Source organism: Plectropomus leopardus, chromosome 2, assembly GCF_026936395.1.
Source record: "Plectropomus leopardus strain MGB_pleo_1.0 chromosome 2, ASM2693639v1, whole genome shotgun sequence".
Classification (NCBI taxonomy): Eukaryota; Metazoa; Chordata; class Actinopteri; order Perciformes; family Serranidae; genus Plectropomus; species Plectropomus leopardus.
The window spans coordinates 8,212,709-8,233,333 of record NC_142177.1 but is presented as its reverse complement, the minus strand read 5'-3'; the positions used below and the strand labels follow the sequence as shown (position 1 = coordinate 8,233,333).

The following is a 20,625-nucleotide window of genomic DNA, read 5'->3' as shown; positions in this document are numbered from 1 at the left end:
AGCACATGAAAAACATTTTGGGTGAGTATACAAAATTAGGCTTTATTCTGGGCCACAACACCAATGGGTCATAACACAATGAATACATTACATACATTACCACATAAACAAAATACCTCCCAATATGGGAGAGGAATGATTCAAGTTAAACATTGCAGTTTCATCAGGATTGTCGTGCGGTACAGTACAACATTCAACAAGCAAAAGGAAAAACACTGTGCCATAAATAAAGAGTGGTGTATAAATCATCCGAAGGCAGGCAATTCAAGAAATATCAAACACTGGGGTTGCAAACATGGCTTAAAACACACCTTTTAGGAATAAAAAAATACTGTAGCATTTAGTGCCTTTTGTTGGAGGTGCATTTTTTTCCTGTACTGATACGGGCTATAATCTTTTTCAGGTCAACACAGAGTACAAAGAGTATTTTCTAAAGAAACATTTGTCCACAAGCTTCCAAGGAGCAGATCCTTGCTGCTCTTCCTGCAGAAGCTTCATAAAACTTTTGTACAAATTCATGTCCAAAACAGCAGTGCATATTCAACTGCATGAGCCTTGAAGTCTTTCCTGCTTTGGCATTTTAGTGCAGGACCAGATATTGTGTATTCCAGTGATACAGCAACCATAATCGTCCCTTCATTAATGGGTTGCCTCCTTATCGTTAGCAAGTTTCCTTGTTTGTTTGGGAATGTGAGGATAATTCCAGTTCTTCGGAACAGCTGCAGGGGAGGCTCCTTCTTGGATCTAAGCCTCAGAGGACGCCTGGGGTTTGAGCTGGGCCTTCTCCATGGTTGTCCCGTACGGATCTGACCTTTTAAAGAAGCCCATCTGGAGGGAAACGCGGAGAGAGGAAGATCAGATACAAATCAATCTGACAAAAAGTCTGGACTGTGAGGGTGGGGATATCTGTAGAGATAAACATCTCTTTCATGGGTCTCGTGTACTGTGTAAATTGTCGCTTTGTATTGTATTATCGCTCTATGTATCTCTTCAAAGTTCTTTTGTGTCTCTACCACCGACGTGGTTGTCTCGCAGACATTTTTGTCTCTTTTTAGAGGTTTTGACTCTCATTTGAGTCTGTAGCATCTCATCGTCGTTGGTTTATATCTGTAGTCTTTACGTGTTTTTGTAGTGGATTTGCATGTTTTTCAGGGTGTTTTGGGTTTGTTTTCTTACTGGTTTTGAATATTGATGGAGTGGTTTTGCATGTAATTGTAGTGGTTTTGCATTTTTATGTAGTGGTTTGCATGCTGTTGTAGAGGTTTATGTGTTTTCCAGTGGTTTTGTTTGTATTTCTAGTAGTTTTGCAGGTCTTTGTAGTAATTCTACATGTTTTTGCTGTGGTTTTGTGTGTTTTAATAGTGGTTTTGTGTATCTATGTAATGCTTTTATAGAAGTTTAGCCTTTTTTTTAGTGGCGTTGCATGATTTCTCATGGTTTTGCGTGTTGTTATGTTGTTATGTTTTGTGTGTTTTTGTAATGGTTTGCATGTTTTTCTACAAAATTTGGCATGTTTTGTATTGGTTTTGCCTTTCTTCATGGTGGTTTTGTGTCTTTTGACAAGAAATATTAACATTCCCTTTAAACATACTGTATAATCTGTGCCAGATAGATTCAGTCTGAAATCTGAGCCTAATCATTTTACTAAACACGTATGGGTATGGTTTGGAGAGAATGGCGAAAGAGACCATTCGGTTCAATAATTTTGTCATTTGGTCCTGGTAGTGACATCAGCTGACCCCCATTTAAACTATACTTGAGGTGTCCTGATGTTAAGTTTTGGCACATTTCAGCCAGTCAGATGCTGTTATCTTTTGGTGTACGCAGAGTTATTTATGTCTTACCTTGTATAGAAGATATATTAGCAGGGCGAGTAATATCAACCCGGCTAGAATAGCCAGGATGATGATCCACACTGGAACAGGAAACAGACTGTCTGGCTTGTTCCACATTACAGCCATCACCACCTAAGCAACAAAGAAACCCGAGCAGATGAATTTCTGCAGATTTGTACCAGCTTACACTGTCATTCACATGTAAATCTTTTCAATTAAAAAACTGATAAAGTTACCTTTTTGGATCCTGATGGCCTGAATTTAGGAGGAATGGCATAAGGCATCTTGTCTACCTTGTACTGAACAGAGCACTCAAAAACATACTGCTTATAGGCCCGCTGTGGACAAACAAGAGACCATTGAAAAAAACGTTTAACAGTTTAACAAGGACTTTTATTATAAGTTGATAATGGGAATGAGTTTGTTGGATAACTACTAAAATATACTACAAAAACAGTGTACAGTCTAGCAAATACTGTATAAATTTGGATGTAATTGTTGTTTGACAACCTGTCCAACAGAGGGCAGTATAAACACACAGATTGTCTGACTTCATATTTCCTCTCTCATCCATTAAGTGTTTTCATTTTCTCTTTCCTGCACTAACAGATAACAGCAGAGCTGCACTGTAGAGCAGCGTATCCTGTAGTCTCACCTCGATGAAGGTTTCAGCCCACAGTCTGGAGCGTACAGTCAGGATAACGCTGGCACCTCTCTCCAGCAGACCGACGTTACACTGCAGCTGCCAGCACTCCACCGTCGAACACGTCTGTGCCACAGAGCCACAGTCAAACACACAGTGACAAACAAACACACGAGTAAAATAAAAAAATAAAATACTCAATGCTAGATAAAAGGTAAATGAAAGGATAACAGAACAAGTAATAATAGATAAAAAATTTAAAAATAATAAAGTAATATACCATCTAGTAAAACAGTACAACAGACTATGCTACAGGCACCATTCACCCTTTTCACACACAAATTCATATACTAGTGGTCGAAGCTAACACACAAGTTGCCAACAGTGTGCCGACAGCACAGTCACTCACACGCCAAAGTTATACCCATTGGGAGCAATTTGGGGTTCAATGTCTTGCCCAAGTATAGCTCCAGTGCAGGGGCCAGGGACCTGACCACCAAAGCTATGCGTCTCCCTCTGACTCATAACTGTCATCAGTCTGTCACTGCCTGACAGTTTCACTTGCTGACAAAGTTTAAAGGTGCTCACTTCATATGTGTCACTATGTAAACTATGAAGCTCACGGGTCATGGAAGGACAGCAAGAGGCTTATTTGTTCCCTGAGTCTGACCTTAAACTGCACTTCTCTCCAGACTTGCCACAGTTTTACAGGAGTGCTAATGTTGGCTGGGAGGCGCTGCCTTTAAAACTAAACTTAGGGCATAAAAGTGCTCAATAAATGCTGCAAATTTCTACACATGAAAGATTGTAACATGAGGGCCAGCAGTTTGCAAGATGTTTCCTGATGTGTATCACTGACTATTTTTGGGTAGGTATATCAAACAGATAATATCAGGTGCTAGAAGAGGTTTTATTGCATCGCAAAGCTCTTACAAATTTGAGCAGATCACCTGCAAGTTCTGAATCCACAATTCCTCAGTGAAATTGTGGACTATCATCTCCCAGAAATCCCTCATATGATGCAGCTCCCATGTGTAAGGGCCTTGCCTTTCCATTTTCGCTCGCACAATACGCCTACATCGCCCTCAATTGGAAATAATGATGGTTAGTGAGGAGGCTGCAATAGAAATAAACCTGCTACAATTTTGAACACCCATCACCATGCTTCTTGGAATGTTATTGTGAAAGGAGAAGTCACATGACATCACTCATACCTGTAATGGAAATCCACCTACAGTCTGTACAGTACCCAGCAGTAACACAAAGCAGCATATAAAGCAATGTAAACATATTCATAGAAATACACATACATATTGGTATTGATATCAGCTATTTTGGCCCTGTATTACTTGGTTTACAGTAATACAGAATTGCAACAGAATTTTATGTTATTGATCACCCCTGATTATAAACATAGAGTAGGCTCTACATTTCTTTGTCAAAAAAAAAAAGTAAAAATAATACGCATTTATTTGATCTTTGGTAAAGCTGAAGTAGTCAGTAGCGTAAGCGGCACTTTGACATCTATTCATAGGATTTTCTGTTTCTAGAGGTGGCTGCACATTGTGTTGTGTCTCTAGTCATGGTTGATAACACCGGCATGTTTTTCACTTCATTCATTCTACATAAAACTCTGGAGGAAAACAGATGTGTAGGCATCAATTTAAAGATCTAAAATCACTCCAGTGACACATTAAACTGTTTTAAAGAAATAAACCCGAATAGCATATTTTGAAGCCTTATTTTGCAAATTAGACTCTGAAACCAAACTTGGAGTCTGTGAAAAAACAAAATGTTTTTAGTTGATACTTATTCAATAGTCATTTTAATACTAAATCTAACATTAAACTACCAAACAGTGTAGCATGAATCTTTGGAAAAATTTTCAACATGAGGTTAGATTCTCCCGTTTAAAGATGGAGATCATCTGAATACCAAAAGATTAACTGTCAAACATTACAGTGAGTGACGTAAGCTACACAAAAAGAAGCCTGTAAATCACAAACCTAATTAACTTCATCTCACAAACAATTACAGCGAGCAGCAGGAGATGTTGACCAGAGCTCATTACATCTATCCTCATTTCCTCCGTTGAAAGAAATAATCTCATTATAATTCAAATCTTCTTGTCAGAGGCCAGTGCTACTTCCTACAATCTGATTGGACTCTTGTGGTTTAGTGTACGACATGAATGTGTGGAGCCCACACGTGAAACTCCAAAAAGAGGCACAGTGCACTTCAGTAAAGAGCCGCACACTAATGAAAACACACTCCCATAAGAAACCCTGTGGGTCTGCACACCCAACACAAGAGCTATTGACTCAGTTTAAGAGCCTCTGTTGTGGTGTGTTCTGAGAGTGAACAGCATCACCATGATTCCCTCCACATGCTGAGTCAAGGAGGAAAGAGAAGGAGAAAAACAAACACCTCCTGGGGTCCTTGTGGGACACATGGAGTCAACTCCTCTATCCCGACGAGGAACAACTGCTCTCAGGAAGTGAGAAAAGAAAAGATAAACCCACCCAAAACGGCTTATATTGTTGGCTTACACTTCTAAAATGGCTATGTCAAGTAAAAAGTAAAAATACTGCAGTTTTTGAGCTGCTGGAAGGAACATTGTTTCCTTTGACATAACTTGGTAAATAGTTTCCGCTTGCACTCAGTCTTTGTAAGGCTAAACACTACAACTGGGTACACAAATACAAATTTGATATCAATCTTTCCTCATTTTATGTCAGAACAAACTTGAGGCGTGTCACTAGGGTTTTTTTTAGAATTAAAGTTTAAAAAATGTAGAGTGAAACTCTGAACATTTAATACATCAGAGTCTGTTTACAGGAGTACGACTGCATTTATGAAACTAGAATTACTGCATTGCGATTGTGTGCCTCCACCAAGAAGTCAAGTTGCAGTTTACATCCAGACTGTCCAGACTCATATGTAAACATGACAGCTGACAGTGCTTCAAATATTGATATTGTTGCAACAAAGGTACATATTCTAAAACATGGATGCTTTACACACATCTTCTCTCCCGGCAGCACATATGATCTGTACAATCAGCGGTTTCAGGATTAGTGCAGAAGACACCAAAGATTATTTTAACCAATTCAGTATTTGACCAAATGTCTCCCCTCCTGTTCCCGAGATATAACACTGCATAATAGCCGAAAAAATGGATTTTGTGAGCATTATGATGTTACAGTAAAGTTGACCTTTGACCTTTTGTATGTAACATGTTATAATAATGATGAGAATACATCAGATTAATAAACTGCTTTTCAGTGTCCTCAAAGATGCTTTACATATAGTGGGATATACTATACATACTACATTTGAAAAAAAAATAGCACAAAATGTGGGTTTTCCACATCACATATCAAATTTGGCACAAATTTAGCTGTTCTTGAGATATCTCGTTCAGCAGAGTGGTATGGAGGGATGACATAAGGATAGACTGAGGCTAGTTGTTTTAGGATATATTAGCTTATACTGGAATTACACACCCGAATCTCTAAACTGTCAGCTGCCAGTTGTATTGTGGGTAATGTAGGGACCATGGTTTGACAGGAAACAATGAAGTGTTTTTTAACTGTCCACCACACCTGTGACTGTGTTATAGGAATTAAGTGCTAAATAACCAGAGTACTCTTTTAATATAGAAATATATTGTATATATGTGTGTGCACCTGTAAATGAACTGTGTCTGTGGATGTGCGTGGACCAGCATTAAAACAGCTTAGCAGAAAACATCATCTCTCTTATTTTCACAGCTGGATTTCCTATTCTTTCCATGCTGTCTCACCAGGTTTCCTTGTTCCGCCAGAAGATCTGTGTACACCTCTCTCTTCCGGATGTGGTGCTCCGTGCTGGATTTCAGTGACGTGGGCCCCTCTGCTGCAGGAGGCTGGACCTGCATGCATAAAGCCAGAGTCACAAACAAACACAGTCAAATGTTCAGAAATAGACCATGGTCTCAGCATGCAAACCAAGCTCTGTGTGTGTGTGTGTGTGTGTGTGTGTGTGTGTGTGTGTCCTCACCTTGAGTTTCAGTGCATTGAAGGTGTGTTTGGAGGAGCAGCTGAGCGGCCCCTCAGTGACCACCTCCACAGGGTAGAGCAGCTCGTGGCCGTGAGCCCTCAGAGGACACTTGACCTCTAATGTGGACAGGCTGACCACACTGGGACCGTTATTCACCAACTGAAAGAGAAAGACTGAGTTTTCATTCAGTTCTTAATTACCACTATGGGAATTTATTCTACCCACAATTTCATTATATTTACAGATATATTAGAGTAGTTAGTTAGTTTTTATTTCTGCCGTTTCTGGCCATCCCAGTTCAAAAAATGCGTCATCTTACGGTTTTACCGACATCAGCAAAAACAGAAAGAAAGACAAAGTGGGTACATAAAATTAATTAAGTTACAAAATAATGTATGACCTATATTCTTGCATAAAAGGGAATTGTACAGTGAAAAATGAATTTTACAGATTTTTACGAATTTACAGTTTATCTTGATTAAGAGCTTGTTTTGTCATCGCGCCATGCTTTCTCGAGGTAACGAGCTAATCAGAATGTTTCATATGTATATAACCAACTTAATCTTTGCGCATCATCCATATATACTAAATCACTATCTGCTTTTAGGTTACTAAACTATGATTTGTAAAACATGCATATCGTCATACCTCATAGACCTGCTGAAGCTCAGGGCCGACGTCCTGCTCTTCCCTCAGACTCTGACTAACTCTCCAGTTGGGCGGGGGAAAGATGACTTTGTCTGGGCGAGAGACACTGCAACAGACAGATGCAAAGATTGTTTTTTGTTTTGCAGTTCATTTGGACGAACCACAATGAGAACAATTATATGGTGGTAATGTTATGATGCAGAGGAAAACTGGCAATAAAGCCTCACCCTTGCAGGATGACGTCAGCCATAGCTGCCACCTCCAGCTCAAACAGTACAACTTCGCTCTCTGAGTTATTAGCATTTTTACTAAAATGGACAACAACAGAAAAAAAACTCAGTTCAAAAACATTTAATCATGGCCTGACAAAACAGTGCATAACTACTTTTCAGCATAGAATTTTGTCAAGGTTTCATTGATTTTGTAATTATTTTAAACAGAAAAGAAATAATAGTTATACCTACAAATATCAAAACTGTACTGAGGTCCTGAGAGGCAAGGTAAAAAAAAATTTGTTTGTATTTTAGCATTTTAGTTTTTCTCGTGTACAAGATACTATCACCTACAAACTGCATGTTATCTCCTACATAAAAGATAATGAATTGAAGACCTGAGAGGCAAGGTGAAACTTTTTTTTTGCATTGCACTTTATCTCTTATGTATGAGATATTATCTCCTATGTAATGCATGTTATTTCCCGCATAGGATATCACTTCTCCTTCTTAGGAGATAATCTTTTATTGGTTTTGGACGATTTTGCCCCTCCAAAAAAAGTTACCTTGCCTTGTTAATTTCATACTTGTCAAATGTTGAAAAGAAAAGAAAAGAAAAGAAAAGAAAAGAAAAGAAAAGAAAAGAAAAGAAAAGAAAAGAAAAGAAAAGAAAACTGAAGAATGGATTTTAAGAAAATAATTGTAGCTGTTTCAGAATGAAACATATATCTGCATTGCATTTACCTTCGTATTTGGAGCTCAAACTGTACAGTATTGTGAGTGTCCTTCAGTCTGGGCACAGTGAACCGAAGGCCGGCCCATAACTAAGAAATGCACCACAGAATATGTATACAATTAGTCCAAAGAACATGAGAAATGAATGAAAAATGAAAGAGATTTCTTTCGTTTGGATTAGTTCTGTTTTTCTTTTTCTTATTTAATTAATTGATTAATCTATTTACTTTACCATGCACTAAACACTTTTCTATAATACCTCAACAGCTTTCAGGAGATCTAAAAAGGTGTCTGTCCGTTATTAAAATACTGAAGTCCAACTATGAAAAGTTGACAAGCAGTTTCTGTCACTGTGAAAACATTTAAACAAAGCTTGGCCTCAGGTATTCCCGTGCTTGTGGAAACAGGGGACTTTCTACATGAAAATTTGATTAATGTTTTGTAATTTAAAAAAATTCAATTTAAAAAAAAAAAAAAAGGCTGTGTTCTAATTATGCTGTGCCAGAACAATTTGAATGAATTGTGCTGAGACACATTAAGTGAATGAAGCCAAAGGCAACATGTGGGCTTTGTTGGCTCTTACACTGGTACCAGACTTCATGGGGTTTCCCAGATCACACAGAAGATAGCGGGTCTGGTTTTCTGCCTCATAGCTGCATGTCAGCTGAGTGAAGCTCTGGAGAGGACACAAAAACATCAAATACTGTCAGCTCTGATATTAACAGTACTACATAACTAAACACGTCACCGAAAATAGTGTGCTTTCAGTTTTCAGTAAGAGATCTCAACAGGTTCTGGTGGACGGACATGAGGATTTTGTCTGCCACAACAAGATTCTGGTACTTTTTGGCATATTTCTTATTCTGTGTTTGATTCCAGCAGCAGCACTGTTTTCAAGTGATACGTTGTTGTTCAATCAAAGAAAACTCAAATAATGAGCATATATGCCGCACGATATATTATTTTAAAGACAAATATTTGGTATTTGTACTTAATTTGGAGAACAATAGTAGTTCAGTAATAATAAAATAATAATTATTAACACTATAGCTAAGGGCTCTAGGTATAATTGCAGAAACAGTAATCAGTCTCACCACATTGTTGCGTGCTATCCCGCTGTAGTCAGCCTCTGGGGGAAGCACCACATAAAGCTCCGCCTCGTACGCCCCTCCCTCTCCCTCATTCCTGGCGTTGAACGTCAGACTTAAGGAGTTTTCATCACCCAGGTAAACCTCTGCTCTGTCACTGTGAGAGGAGAAGCACAATCACAACAAAGTTGTCGACAAAACAGTAAAAGAATTATGATTATTAAACATGTCCATGCATACACATTTATTGTCTGTGCAATGAATGTTATTCGAAGTTCAAAACATGTATTACACTGTGCCAGAAGTTACAGCCCTGTTTGGTCTCCATCAACTCCAAAGGGAAATGACTCACTCTTTAACTGTTTAGTGCAGCACTTTGTTTACCAGCTAGTTGCTAACGCTGCCTGTCTATTGTTTAATAGTGGACGGTGGGATTTTGGGGCATTTTTTTTGCTGAAAAAAGCTGCCTGCCGAGACTGGAAGTGGGAAGCAAATGCTGATGAGAGCAATAAGACTCAGTCAAAACGTAAATTTAAGGACCACAGAAACAAAACAATCGGCTGAAAGATGCTAAATGTGTAGATCCATAGAGCTGAGGAAAAATGCAGTCGGCAGATAATTCTATGTGGGTTTATTACTGTGAGTGACCCCTTTCATGTAACACATAGTCAGTATGTATTGGTAGTATGAAAAAATGATAAGCTAAACCTTAAAGTACTGAAAATGAAAGAGGTTCAGATGTGTCTTGTAACTCTACATCTTTTATTTTTTTTTTGGCAAGTCTCTCACCATTTCCATATAAGTGCACCTCCTTTATCAACATTCAAACGATACTAGCGGCCTGCTCAAATCATCTCATATTAATCACTGAATTGAATTGAAATCCTGTCACTGATAAATCTGTACATGGCACACTTTGTGATATCAGCAAATAACATATTGTTGTCTAAAGCATAGATATAATATCCTCTCTGAATGAACCTTTTGATTTACAGCACTAATAGTAAATAAATCAAACATTAAACAACAGAACTGTCACTATAAGCACCAAAATCTGTGCCCTACGCGTAGGCGTTCTATGTGAGCCCCCTGCCCCCCCCATCTTGATCCATTTCTCCTTTCTCTCTTTATCTTTTCTTTTTTGAAGCGACATTTTTTCTGTCTTGGGCAAAGACATGCTAGTGTATGTTTATGCCACAGACTAAAGATGGATGACATGGCAGCTCCACCAAAGTGTAACATTTCAATCTTGATCGCCCCCTGGTGTCTGGCTGCCGTATAGCTCAAAAAGCCCGCCCCTCCATGTCAGTGAATGGGACATAGGCAAAACTAAAAACTACACACCAAATACATTTTTCCCAAAGATGGTTTCTGACACTGAAGGTAGTTCTCATCACCCTGATGTTTGTTCAAGTGACTGATTTTGTGATAAATTTGGTTTTAATGAGTTATTCAATATTACATATAGGGGATTTTCCACCAAGATTGACAGCTGTGAGAGTCAATTGATGTGCTCCCATTCAATGGGGTTGCTTGCAATTGGTTGGACAGTTATTTTGGCGTGAACTCCCCCACCGTGAATATTGCTACTGCGTAGAATCTGGCACTCAATGACAATACTCTCAATGCAGCATCCGTATCCACGGGATACTTAAGCTTCATTTAAGCATAATAAGTGGGGATGCGGTGTCTTTATATAGTCGATGGCTTATGCTCGCCAGGTTAAGCAGTCACTCGGGTCTAACTGGGTTTGAGAGAAATCCTAGTGCGGGGGGGAGTAGACCATTTTGCACCTTTAAGGGGACAGATGGGTCTTAAAGAGCTTCCAATACACACACACACACACACATATACTGTATACATACATATATATTTCGATCTTTTATTCCAGGCTTTTTGAGGGCCTCACTCCAATTTCCAGGTAATCGCACTTTTCCCCCCAGTACCACGCCCCTGCATGTTAGCATGCTGACATTTAGCTCAAGGCAACACCACTCATCAGTATCCAGCCTCATAGAGACTGTTCTTTTGCAAAGCCATATTTTTTAAAGTGTTTTTTTCCCATGAGTATCTATTACAGCTATTATTTTTTGTCGGCTTTGAAAGGGCCATTTTTATCTACTGGAATCAAATGGCTAAAAAAATAGCAGCTTCCTTTCACAACCTTTATTTCCTGGCAGTTTAGCTCATACTACCTCCGCTGCCATGTTCATTTGAAGTGACTTGGTGCGAGGCATGACCAAAATGCCCGAGAAGCAATTGTAAAACGTAATGAAAAGCAGGGACGTGAAGTCTTTCCAAACAATGCATCTCTGTTTTAGACAGTCCCCAAGGGCCATTTTCTCCTGCATATCTGTCCGTGACTGACCTGGGAAATGACCCAAATCTGATCACTGTGATTTGTCTCAGGAAACCGACCCCCTCCTTATTACGCATGTTCACAGTGACGCCCCTGTGTGCAAACACACTTTCAGTGTAGTGATAAATCCTCTCGACACTCTGTGACTCTGGCCCTCCCCCTGCAGCTACACTTTGTGGTTGTAAATCCATGTTCCTATTGAGCAGAAAGAGGAGAAAGGAGTCTGGTTGAGGGTCAGAATCAGGGTTCTTCTTGCATTCCCTGTTTCCCCCCCCCCCCCCCTCCCCCCATCTTCAGAGGGACTGGACGCAGTGACCCCTCGCTAGGTAAGACAACCACCAGATGATCTTAATTAAGCCCAGGCAAGTTTAGCAAATTCAGAGGAAACAACACTGATACCCTAACACCAACACTCAACAGATGCTGAGAACAGACAGAAATCTACAGCTGTATAGCTGAAACTGAGTTTCATGTGTTGGGAAAATATAACGGTGGATTATGAAGCTCATAAAAGCATAATTGAAGCCAGAGGATACAACTGAAACACCAGTGACAGGGTTGCGAATGTTAGACATCCTGCTGTTTGCAAATTCTTGGCTAGCAAGAGAAAAATGCTGCGTCTTATAGTATGTCAGTGAAGGGAAATTCAGTTTAGTGAAAGTGCTGAATCATTTGAGTTTGGTCCCGTGGCCACGACAAATGCAGATCTTTGAGTTTTCGTGGGAGACTTTTTCGCTCTGATTGTATTTCTGCAGCTAAGAGAAATCACATGGCCATCATAATGCAAAACACTCCTCTGTCAGAGCTGTCTGGGAGGATAGAGAGAGAGAGCGCGTGTTTGTGTGTGTATTCTCTGTGAATGGATTGAGACATCTCCAAATATTTGGCTGACGTCCATTCAAGAACAAGGATACATACATACATACGTACATACATGATTTATTAACAATAATGTGTGAATCTTTCCTCTCTATCTGCACTTCGGAGAAAGTATGTTACGAGCTGTTTATAATGTCTTAACAGTTTTGTCTTTAATTCTCTGAGTCATGCCAACTGAGGCTTAGTCACCTACCAGGGGTGTTTCTTAACTACCTGTTGCTTTGTTAAAAGTAAATAAAGCAGTTGTTTTCTACTGAGACATGGCTGCATTTCAAGCTGGAATTTTGCACCCAAGACCAGGCATTTTAAACCAAAACATCATCTTTTCCTAACCGTAAGCTTTTTTTTGTTTTTGTGCCTAAATCGAACCATACATTTACATCCACCAAATTATCATCTTAGAAACTTAACACGTGTGGTTTGCAGAAACATGCAATGCCATTATTTATTCTTGCAGCTGGCTTGGTACATAATGAAGCCTTTGCCAGTTAAAGAGGCAGATATTTCCATTCAAGGTTGGTGGAGACCAAAAAATGAGCTAAAAGGACAATGGCTATCAAACTTACATACGTTGGGTCGTGAAAAAACAGGGATACTAATGCATTCTAATGTTGCTTTCTATCTGCTGAATATATTAATAGGCTACTGTTTGCTAATGCCTTGGCCATATCAATATAATTTCAAGTCTATAGCTTGTTCTACTTCCTCAAACAGCCGAATAACTCAATTAACACAGCTTTAAGCCACGTGGCCTGTGCTGTGGCATTTTTTTGTGTGTGGGGTTCCAGTAAGGGGTGTTGTTTACTTTGTCTGTTCAGCCAAAAGTGTAACTGCAGCTCATGCTAACTATGCAGATCTTTTTGTGTTCATTCCACACTAACCAGAAACATAAAATGCATCACTTCAAGTGCAGCAGAAGAAAGACCCAGCATACTGGGTGTTGCACATGGCAAATGGAAAAACTATTTGGGTATATTTTCAATTTCTGTTGTGTTTTTATCATTTACAGACGAAGCAGAACAGCAAAGCGTGACTGGAGAATTTGTTTGTCGAATCAGGTAAAGTAATAGAACTGCGACTTCCTCTCACCCATAAACAGCCAGCTTGAGGTCAGGGACGCAGATGTTGTCCTCTCCGCAATCGAGTTGAATCTGGGCCTGAGAAAGAAAAGAAGCAGAGAGATAAACGGAGGAAGAGGGAGGAGCGAGGGATGGTTATGATGGGTGAAAGAGAGAGAGGTATTCTGGGAGCAGAGTCCAAAGGTATGGAGAGGGAAAAGCTTTTGAGGAAGTGGATGTTTACAGAAGCCTGCACACTAGATTCATGATTTAATGAAAGGATAAGAGAGGATATAGACTACACATCTCTCCCTTATATGCACAAAACTGTAACAATATTTGCAACAACCAGATGCCAAAAAAGCTGCGTGAAAGCAGCATCCTTTCATGTTCGCTGGATAAAAGCAATTTGCGCTTTACATGTGGGAACATCGAAAACGAAGAATAGAGAAAACATGATGAAGGTTTAGGAGAATGAAAGCATGATGAATTCCGTCCAAACAAGTATTACATTTTTGCGGGAAGGCCTCGATCATAACGAGTAAAAACCTCACATTTAAAAGAGAGCAGGGCTTAATCGGCTCTTTAGTTATTCATGACAGATGACTTGGTAAAAACCACAGTAAAAGATAAATGTGATTTGGGGGCATTGTCTTTTCCAGTGTCCCTTCAGCCTTTTGCTTTATTCTCTCTTCTCCTTTTCTGTCTCCCCCATTTCTCTCATAGTGTCATTGTTGCCGTACCCTCATGTCTCCAACATATGGGAAACATTAGATTCCAAAAGAATGCTACAGAGAGCAAAGAATCAGCCTGGCACTGGTTAACAGTGTCTCAGAGGAGATTCCTCATTCAAGTCGCTGCTTTTACACTCACTCAGGACTCAAGAGGCCATCGGTCATTTAACACTAAACAGACAGGGGCACACACGCTCTGTAATAGACTTTCTAAGATCAAGTGATGAGTCCCAACTTATCTTCCCTCCACTTCTAACAATTTTTCATCTTTTTTTTTCACTGTCATCTCTGCATCCTCCAACGTTTGATCCATGTTTCCCTGCAGCTCTTAAAGGCACAGTTTAACCCCAAAACCAAAATACATATTTTTCCTCTAACATGTAGTGCTATTTATCAATCTAGATTGATATGGTGTGAGTTGGCGAGTGTTGGAGATTTCGGCCATAGAGATGTCTGCTTTCTCTCCTATATAATGGAACTAGATGGCACTCTTAGTCAGGGCACACAGACCATCATCCCAAATCAGAATAACGGCACCGACCGAAGAGTGGCATTGAAAAGGTGGAGAACTGAGTGCAGGAAAAGTTAATTATTAACTACAGTACATGTCCATCAGCTATACTCTTACTCCTTAAACCACTGAAATAACACACCAAAATGTCTGTAAGTGTGGTCAGAACTGTGGCCTGTTGCACAGTGACCACACCCAGCGATGATTTCACATCATTCATTACATCACTGCAACAATATAAAAAATAGCTGCAAAGCCATCAGCTGTGATTCATTTCCTACAACCCTTCATTGTACTGTTTTGATTAACTTAAAAAGCCGAATCCACTTCATTTAAATGCATCTATTCGAGACAAGACAAGAGCAAGTGAATGCAAAAAAGGCACAATAATAACTGAAGTGTTATTACAAAGCATGAGAGCCCACAGGACAGAACATGGATGAAGTTTTCATCACATTGGCTAAAAGATCAATGGGAGAAAAATTTGTTGATTCCTTTCACAGGAGGAAAGAGAGCAACAGAAAAAACTGATGTCGCCTTAAATGTTTGTAAGATGAAAAAAACAAGTACATGATGTGCACGCTCACGCACCCACATCACACTCACTTTACCTTCTATCACTCACATAAACATGTGCACGTTTTCAGGCTCTGGCTCTCGCCTGGTGGAGGAGACCACTGGCAACATACATAAACAAACCACAACCAGATGTGTGAGAGCCGAGCGCCACCCCACCCAAAACGGAGCTGTCAGTCCTCCCTCTGTGTTTTTGCACAGCCATGACTCGTCAGTCCTCCATGACTCTTCATGTAGGAAACAAAAAGCACTACCAATGGAGACCAGAGTGCAGTAATCAGCTCATGCACTACCAGGGCTGACCCTGAACCTCTAACCATATGGTGTTCGGCACTGTAGAGGGGCCTTACATTTGATGTCAATTTTAAAACGGCGGCCCGTAACCTCCGCCGTTGCCATTCAAATAAATTTTCTGCATGCAGAATGTAAACAGTGAGAGATGTGTGGTGGTATGGAGGCTGAATTTAGACTCATACAGTACAGAGAACCACTGTTGTACTCAATTTAAATTGTTTGGTAAGGTTTTGTGAAAACGTTCATCATGCCATCTGTTCTGCTCTCTCTTCACTGCTAATTATTGTGGTGACTATCTGTTTAGTTCTTAACATGCATGGCGTGAGGCCATTTAAGTGGTGTGGTCCAGATGTTGAGTGCGGTAATGTAATACATAGATACACTTTCAACCTCTTGAGATACACTTCATATCTGTGGAAGTTGAACTCCTATGAAGAGTTGAAACAGAGCTGTGCGTCTTGGATTTCCAGGTTGGATAGTTCTCATTTGTAATGTGATATTTCTGACATGCATATTTTTGACATTGTGCATAATGTTCAAGCATGTAAACAATGTTACTTTGAAATATTTTAAGAAGTATTTCACTGCTGGAAAGATGGTCTTTCCATAAAAAAATGTCCATGCAGTTACAGATGCAAATGCTTTTAAAAATGGTGCTACATGACCAGAGAAAAAAGAGAAAAGATTTACTTTTAGCACTGCACCACAAGGGTCCAACAAATGCTCCCATTAGCTTGTCCGTAAACCAATATGGCCGGTAATAAGAGATCCGCACTTGGGTGTTTTTTTTACAGTTAAACATTAACGTAAAATATGTTCTGAAAGCAAAAATAGGCAGCACAGTAACAGAGGCTTGGTTTATATTTGATTGACACTGCCTAGTTTTACCGTTTGATTGGAGTTTGGTCTGAGTTTGACAGAGACTGAGTTTGATCCGCTTCTACACTCTTTTTCCGTGGTGTCGGACATTCAAAAGTGATAATTTCAATCTGTTTAACTGTTCAATCTCCGTTTCCTCAGCCTCCATTTTTGCATTACAGAGAACAATGTGGTGCCCACATCACAAACTCATATAGAAGCCAGACAGGATACTAAAATCTGTTTCTGAAGACATTTTAGGTGAGAAATAGGCAATACAGTAATAAAATCTTGTTTTACATTTTGATCAGCACTGCCTCGTTTTAACAGGGGAGTTTAGTCTGTGAGTAGGTGGTGGGTCTCTCTTTTGATCCGCTTTTATACTCAGGCAGGCATACAAAAGTAAGGAATTACAGTCTCTAGTTCAAGCAACAGCCCTAGAACTATCAAGAACACGAGGCTCCAGTCAGTGGGATGTGCTTAGGCTTTGCTCAGTTGTTTTCAACCCAGCAGCCTGGTCACAAACATTTTAGAGCTACACAGTATACTAAAATATGTTTCTAAAAATGGCTGAATCGAGAAATAAGCAATGCAGCAACAAAGTCTTAATTCATATTTAATTAACACCTCCTAGTTTGACAGTTTGACCCCTGTTCAAGAGCTGTGATTGACAGCTGCATTAGAAACTCCCCAGCACTGCTTGGTTGTTTTCCACAGTCAAAGCTTCAGCAAATATGACAAAAAGTTACTTTTATAAAAGTTAACAACTACAGCTTTAATGCAAAAGTTAGAAAATAATCAAACATACTGAACCTTAACATACTGCGTCACCCTTTATGTGGCTATGGTTTTATTTTGAATCATAAGTTAATACACATACCTTCTGTTCTATACGCTGTTCTGTCTCATAATTCAGGATTGGCCTGAGGCCATGCTGGTCCACTGGGGCCTGAGGATCCAGACTGTAGTTCAAGCTGATGTAAATAGGAGAGAGTTTATCCCGAAACTCCTCTTCACCCTGGAGCAGGGAAAGATGTGTGAGAAACTGATACGAATGACACAAATCAATGGGTTGCCTTCTCTCTCCAATAACTGATAAACCTTTGTCTGGTGTATCAGTGTCTGTTCTCAATATTCTGAAACAAGCTCAACCTTCTGATTAGGGCAAAAGATGGTTAGAAATATGTTGTCATGGTAGAAATTTCCAAACTCTTATATTTGCCAATTATTGTGAAATCCCCTTCAAAGTAAATGTACAAAAAAAAAGTTGCCGCATTCTCCAAAATCAAAAGCAGATGTCACAGAAACTACTGGCCTTAATGTAAAATTTAGTTTGCTTTAAGTTTCTCTAAGATGTGACATGAGTTCAGTTTAACCAGCAGTAATGTTGTGGGCCCCTAAAAGGAAGAAGTGGTGTACAAACAGATATGTTCTGACTGACAGGTGAGTGGATGGTTGGCAGTTTCTACTCAAACCATCTCTTATCCTGTCACAGAGCAAAGTGCTCTGGTCGTTCTGTTCTTACAGTGAACATCTACGAGTGTGACTAAAGTGCTCTTGGCAGGAGTTCACTTTGATCAGATGGCCACTGCGAGATGAGAAGATTGGTACTGTACGATTTTCCCCTCAAACAGCACTTCAAACAGAAACTTCAAACCCCATATATTAGGAAATGACTTTAACCTCTGTCTTAGCAGCCAGTTAATTACATTCACCTGGTGCTGCAGGTGCAACATAGTCTCTGATTAGACGGGTCGAATGAAAACCAGTGGGACTCTGGCCTTTGAGGGCCAGGATTAAGAACCGGAAAATTTGTGAAAGACTTAAAAGGCATAATATTGAGATGATTGACCTGAGAAATAGTGCGCCGTACTTTCAAAAATAAAATGTGTAAGTTTGTGGGTCTCCAAGTGTCTCTCAATCAAAATATTTCTCCCGGTTTTCCTTCAGTTAGGGTTCCTTTTTGTTCATCCTTCAGAGGCTTTTATCTGCAGAGGTCTCTTCCTCTCAACAAAGGGACCAGGTGATTTAAATGACTAAAACACTATACAAAGCAGCTTTACATTAAAAATCTGTGTTTCTTCAACACTGTTTGACTCATTGCAGACAGGCCATTAGCCAAGAACCTGCAAATGTGTGCTCAGTTTTTTTCTCTGATAACTTAAGATCCAGACGTTCAGGAGTTTTTTTGTCTTTTTTTTACCAGGAGCCAGATTATCCACAGAGGTCTCTTCCTCTCCAAAGCAAACAAACCTGGTGATTTAAAGCAACATTATGCTCATTCCCAGTCATCAACCCAAAACGTCAGTACTTGACGATTTGAGACTCAACAATCAACTAAAAGTTGCATAGTATTGCTTTAAACTGGTAAAAATACTAACTAAAGTTTAACATTAAAATCAGTGTTTCTGATGCTGTTTGGCGCAACAGGGACTGGAGTCAAGCTGCCGCTAAAATTTGTTCAGCTTGTTTATCCAGTAACTGAAGATCTAGATGTCAATGACTAAAATCCTTCGTCTAGTTAAAACACTGATTTAAAAATATCCAAGATCTAAAAGTGTATTGTAAAAATGTGGCTAAAAACTGGATAAATAGTCAATTTATGATGGCTTCTGGCAGACAACCAAAACCCTGATGGATGAGGATATGGCTTCCAAATGACGTGGTTAATAATTCAGATTTCCCTATGTTTGAACATGGTTGAAAACATTGGCGATAAGGCAAATACACAACTAAAAAGATATTTAACATTGGACTAGTAGTTCATAGACTTTTACATATAATATTTCAAAGTTAGTAAATGGTTTGTCAGTTTTTATCTCCACATGACAGCATGAGGTTAGGCGTAGGGGGGTTAGGGTTTTACTCCCATTACGCTATATATCAGTATATGCTTCTTGGTCCAGTCTACCATTGATGGTAATGCTTGTATAGTTCTGTAACTTTATATATTTGATCAATATAAGGCAAGTGTTGTTTTAGACGTTGTAGCAGTTTGTTCCATGTTTGTCCAATGTACAGTTTACTACAAATCCTACATTCAATAAAATACACTAAATTTGGGTTAGGTTTAGCTACAGGAAAAAATTAGGTGGAAAGACAGACCCGCAGATAGATCTTGGTGTCATGGCACAAGCGTTCTCCGTTGACGAGGCTAACAGTCTTCAGGAGACTGGGCTGCTGGCTGTCCAGGAACAGCGTCCTCCTGATGGACTCCTTCTGGTTCTGCTTCTCGCTGTCCAGCTGAACCTCAACCACAAATCCTTGAAAATATGCACATATACAGACACACACATACATGTAAATATGTACATCATTTGTACATCTTCAAGGTCGTATTAAACACAAAAATGCATGTAAATTTATGCACAGGCACATATTTGCACAGACATATTATCTGCATGCCTCACCATTTGCAAATGAGCACACATACAGTGGTAAACATGATAATGGTAAAGCACTTATTTTGTCCTCTGTACAGTATACAGAACCAGGGCATTGCTGCGGCCCACATGACAATAACTATGTAGAGAGCACAGACAACACACACCCGCACACTTAAAATAAACACACACACACTTTTCTAAACTGCCGGAGCCCACCAAGTTACCCTGTGTTTACATGATTGTTCTTTTATCTTGATCTTAACTGCCAAATTGACCACAGTGAAGTCCAGCATACTTGCGGCTGCACAAAGAAAGCAAGGTAATAGGGACCATCTGTGTGTGTGTGTGTGTGTGTGTGTGTGTGTGTGTGTGTGTGTGTGTGCGTGTGTGTGTGTGTGTGTGTGTGTGTGTGTGTGCGTGCCTCACCTAGATGAGAGGGGAGGTGCTTCCCATTAGCCAGCAGGCAGAAACCGATGCTGACACTGGAGGTTGAACACAGACAGAAATATGGGGAAGAAAATTAACGTTGAGCTGATACAGATGTGTTTACACTTACTTGAGGTACATCTGTACATAGTTTTTTTTTAAATTTGAATTCATAATTATTTATTATTATAATCTAGGATTTTGATGAAATCAAATAAAGTTTTTGATAAGATTTATGGTCATTTTTGTTTTTTGGTTTTTTTTGCAATAGCCATTCGATGTAAATACACTCAGATATTAAATCTTTTATAAATCCACTATATCGTAGTTTCAATAGGTAGT

At 39.5% G+C, this 20,625-nt stretch overlaps 1 protein-coding gene across 1 annotated transcript in view; it reads right to left on the bottom strand.

The window, feature by feature from the left end:
- Positions 1-15: 15 nt before the first annotated feature.
- Positions 16-20,625, bottom strand: part of LOC121952645 (integrin alpha-5-like) — a 45,431-nt gene continuing 24,821 nt past the window's right edge. The window contains exons 16-30 of the mRNA XM_042499446.2: positions 20,284-20,339; positions 19,577-19,734; positions 17,352-17,489; positions 13,530-13,597; positions 9,209-9,359; positions 8,698-8,790; positions 8,124-8,203; positions 7,395-7,475; positions 7,168-7,273; positions 6,520-6,678; positions 6,284-6,391; positions 2,491-2,604; positions 2,072-2,173; positions 1,845-1,967; positions 16-828 (exon numbers count right to left, since the gene is read on the bottom strand). Coding sequence (XP_042355380.1) covers positions 745-828; positions 1,845-1,967; positions 2,072-2,173; positions 2,491-2,604; positions 6,284-6,391; positions 6,520-6,678; positions 7,168-7,273; positions 7,395-7,475; positions 8,124-8,203; positions 8,698-8,790; positions 9,209-9,359; positions 13,530-13,597; positions 17,352-17,489; positions 19,577-19,734; positions 20,284-20,339 — 1,621 coding nt within the window. The 3' untranslated portion in view covers positions 16-744. The remainder of the gene's footprint in view (positions 829-1,844; positions 1,968-2,071; positions 2,174-2,490; positions 2,605-6,283; positions 6,392-6,519; positions 6,679-7,167; positions 7,274-7,394; positions 7,476-8,123; positions 8,204-8,697; positions 8,791-9,208; positions 9,360-13,529; positions 13,598-17,351; positions 17,490-19,576; positions 19,735-20,283; positions 20,340-20,625) is intronic.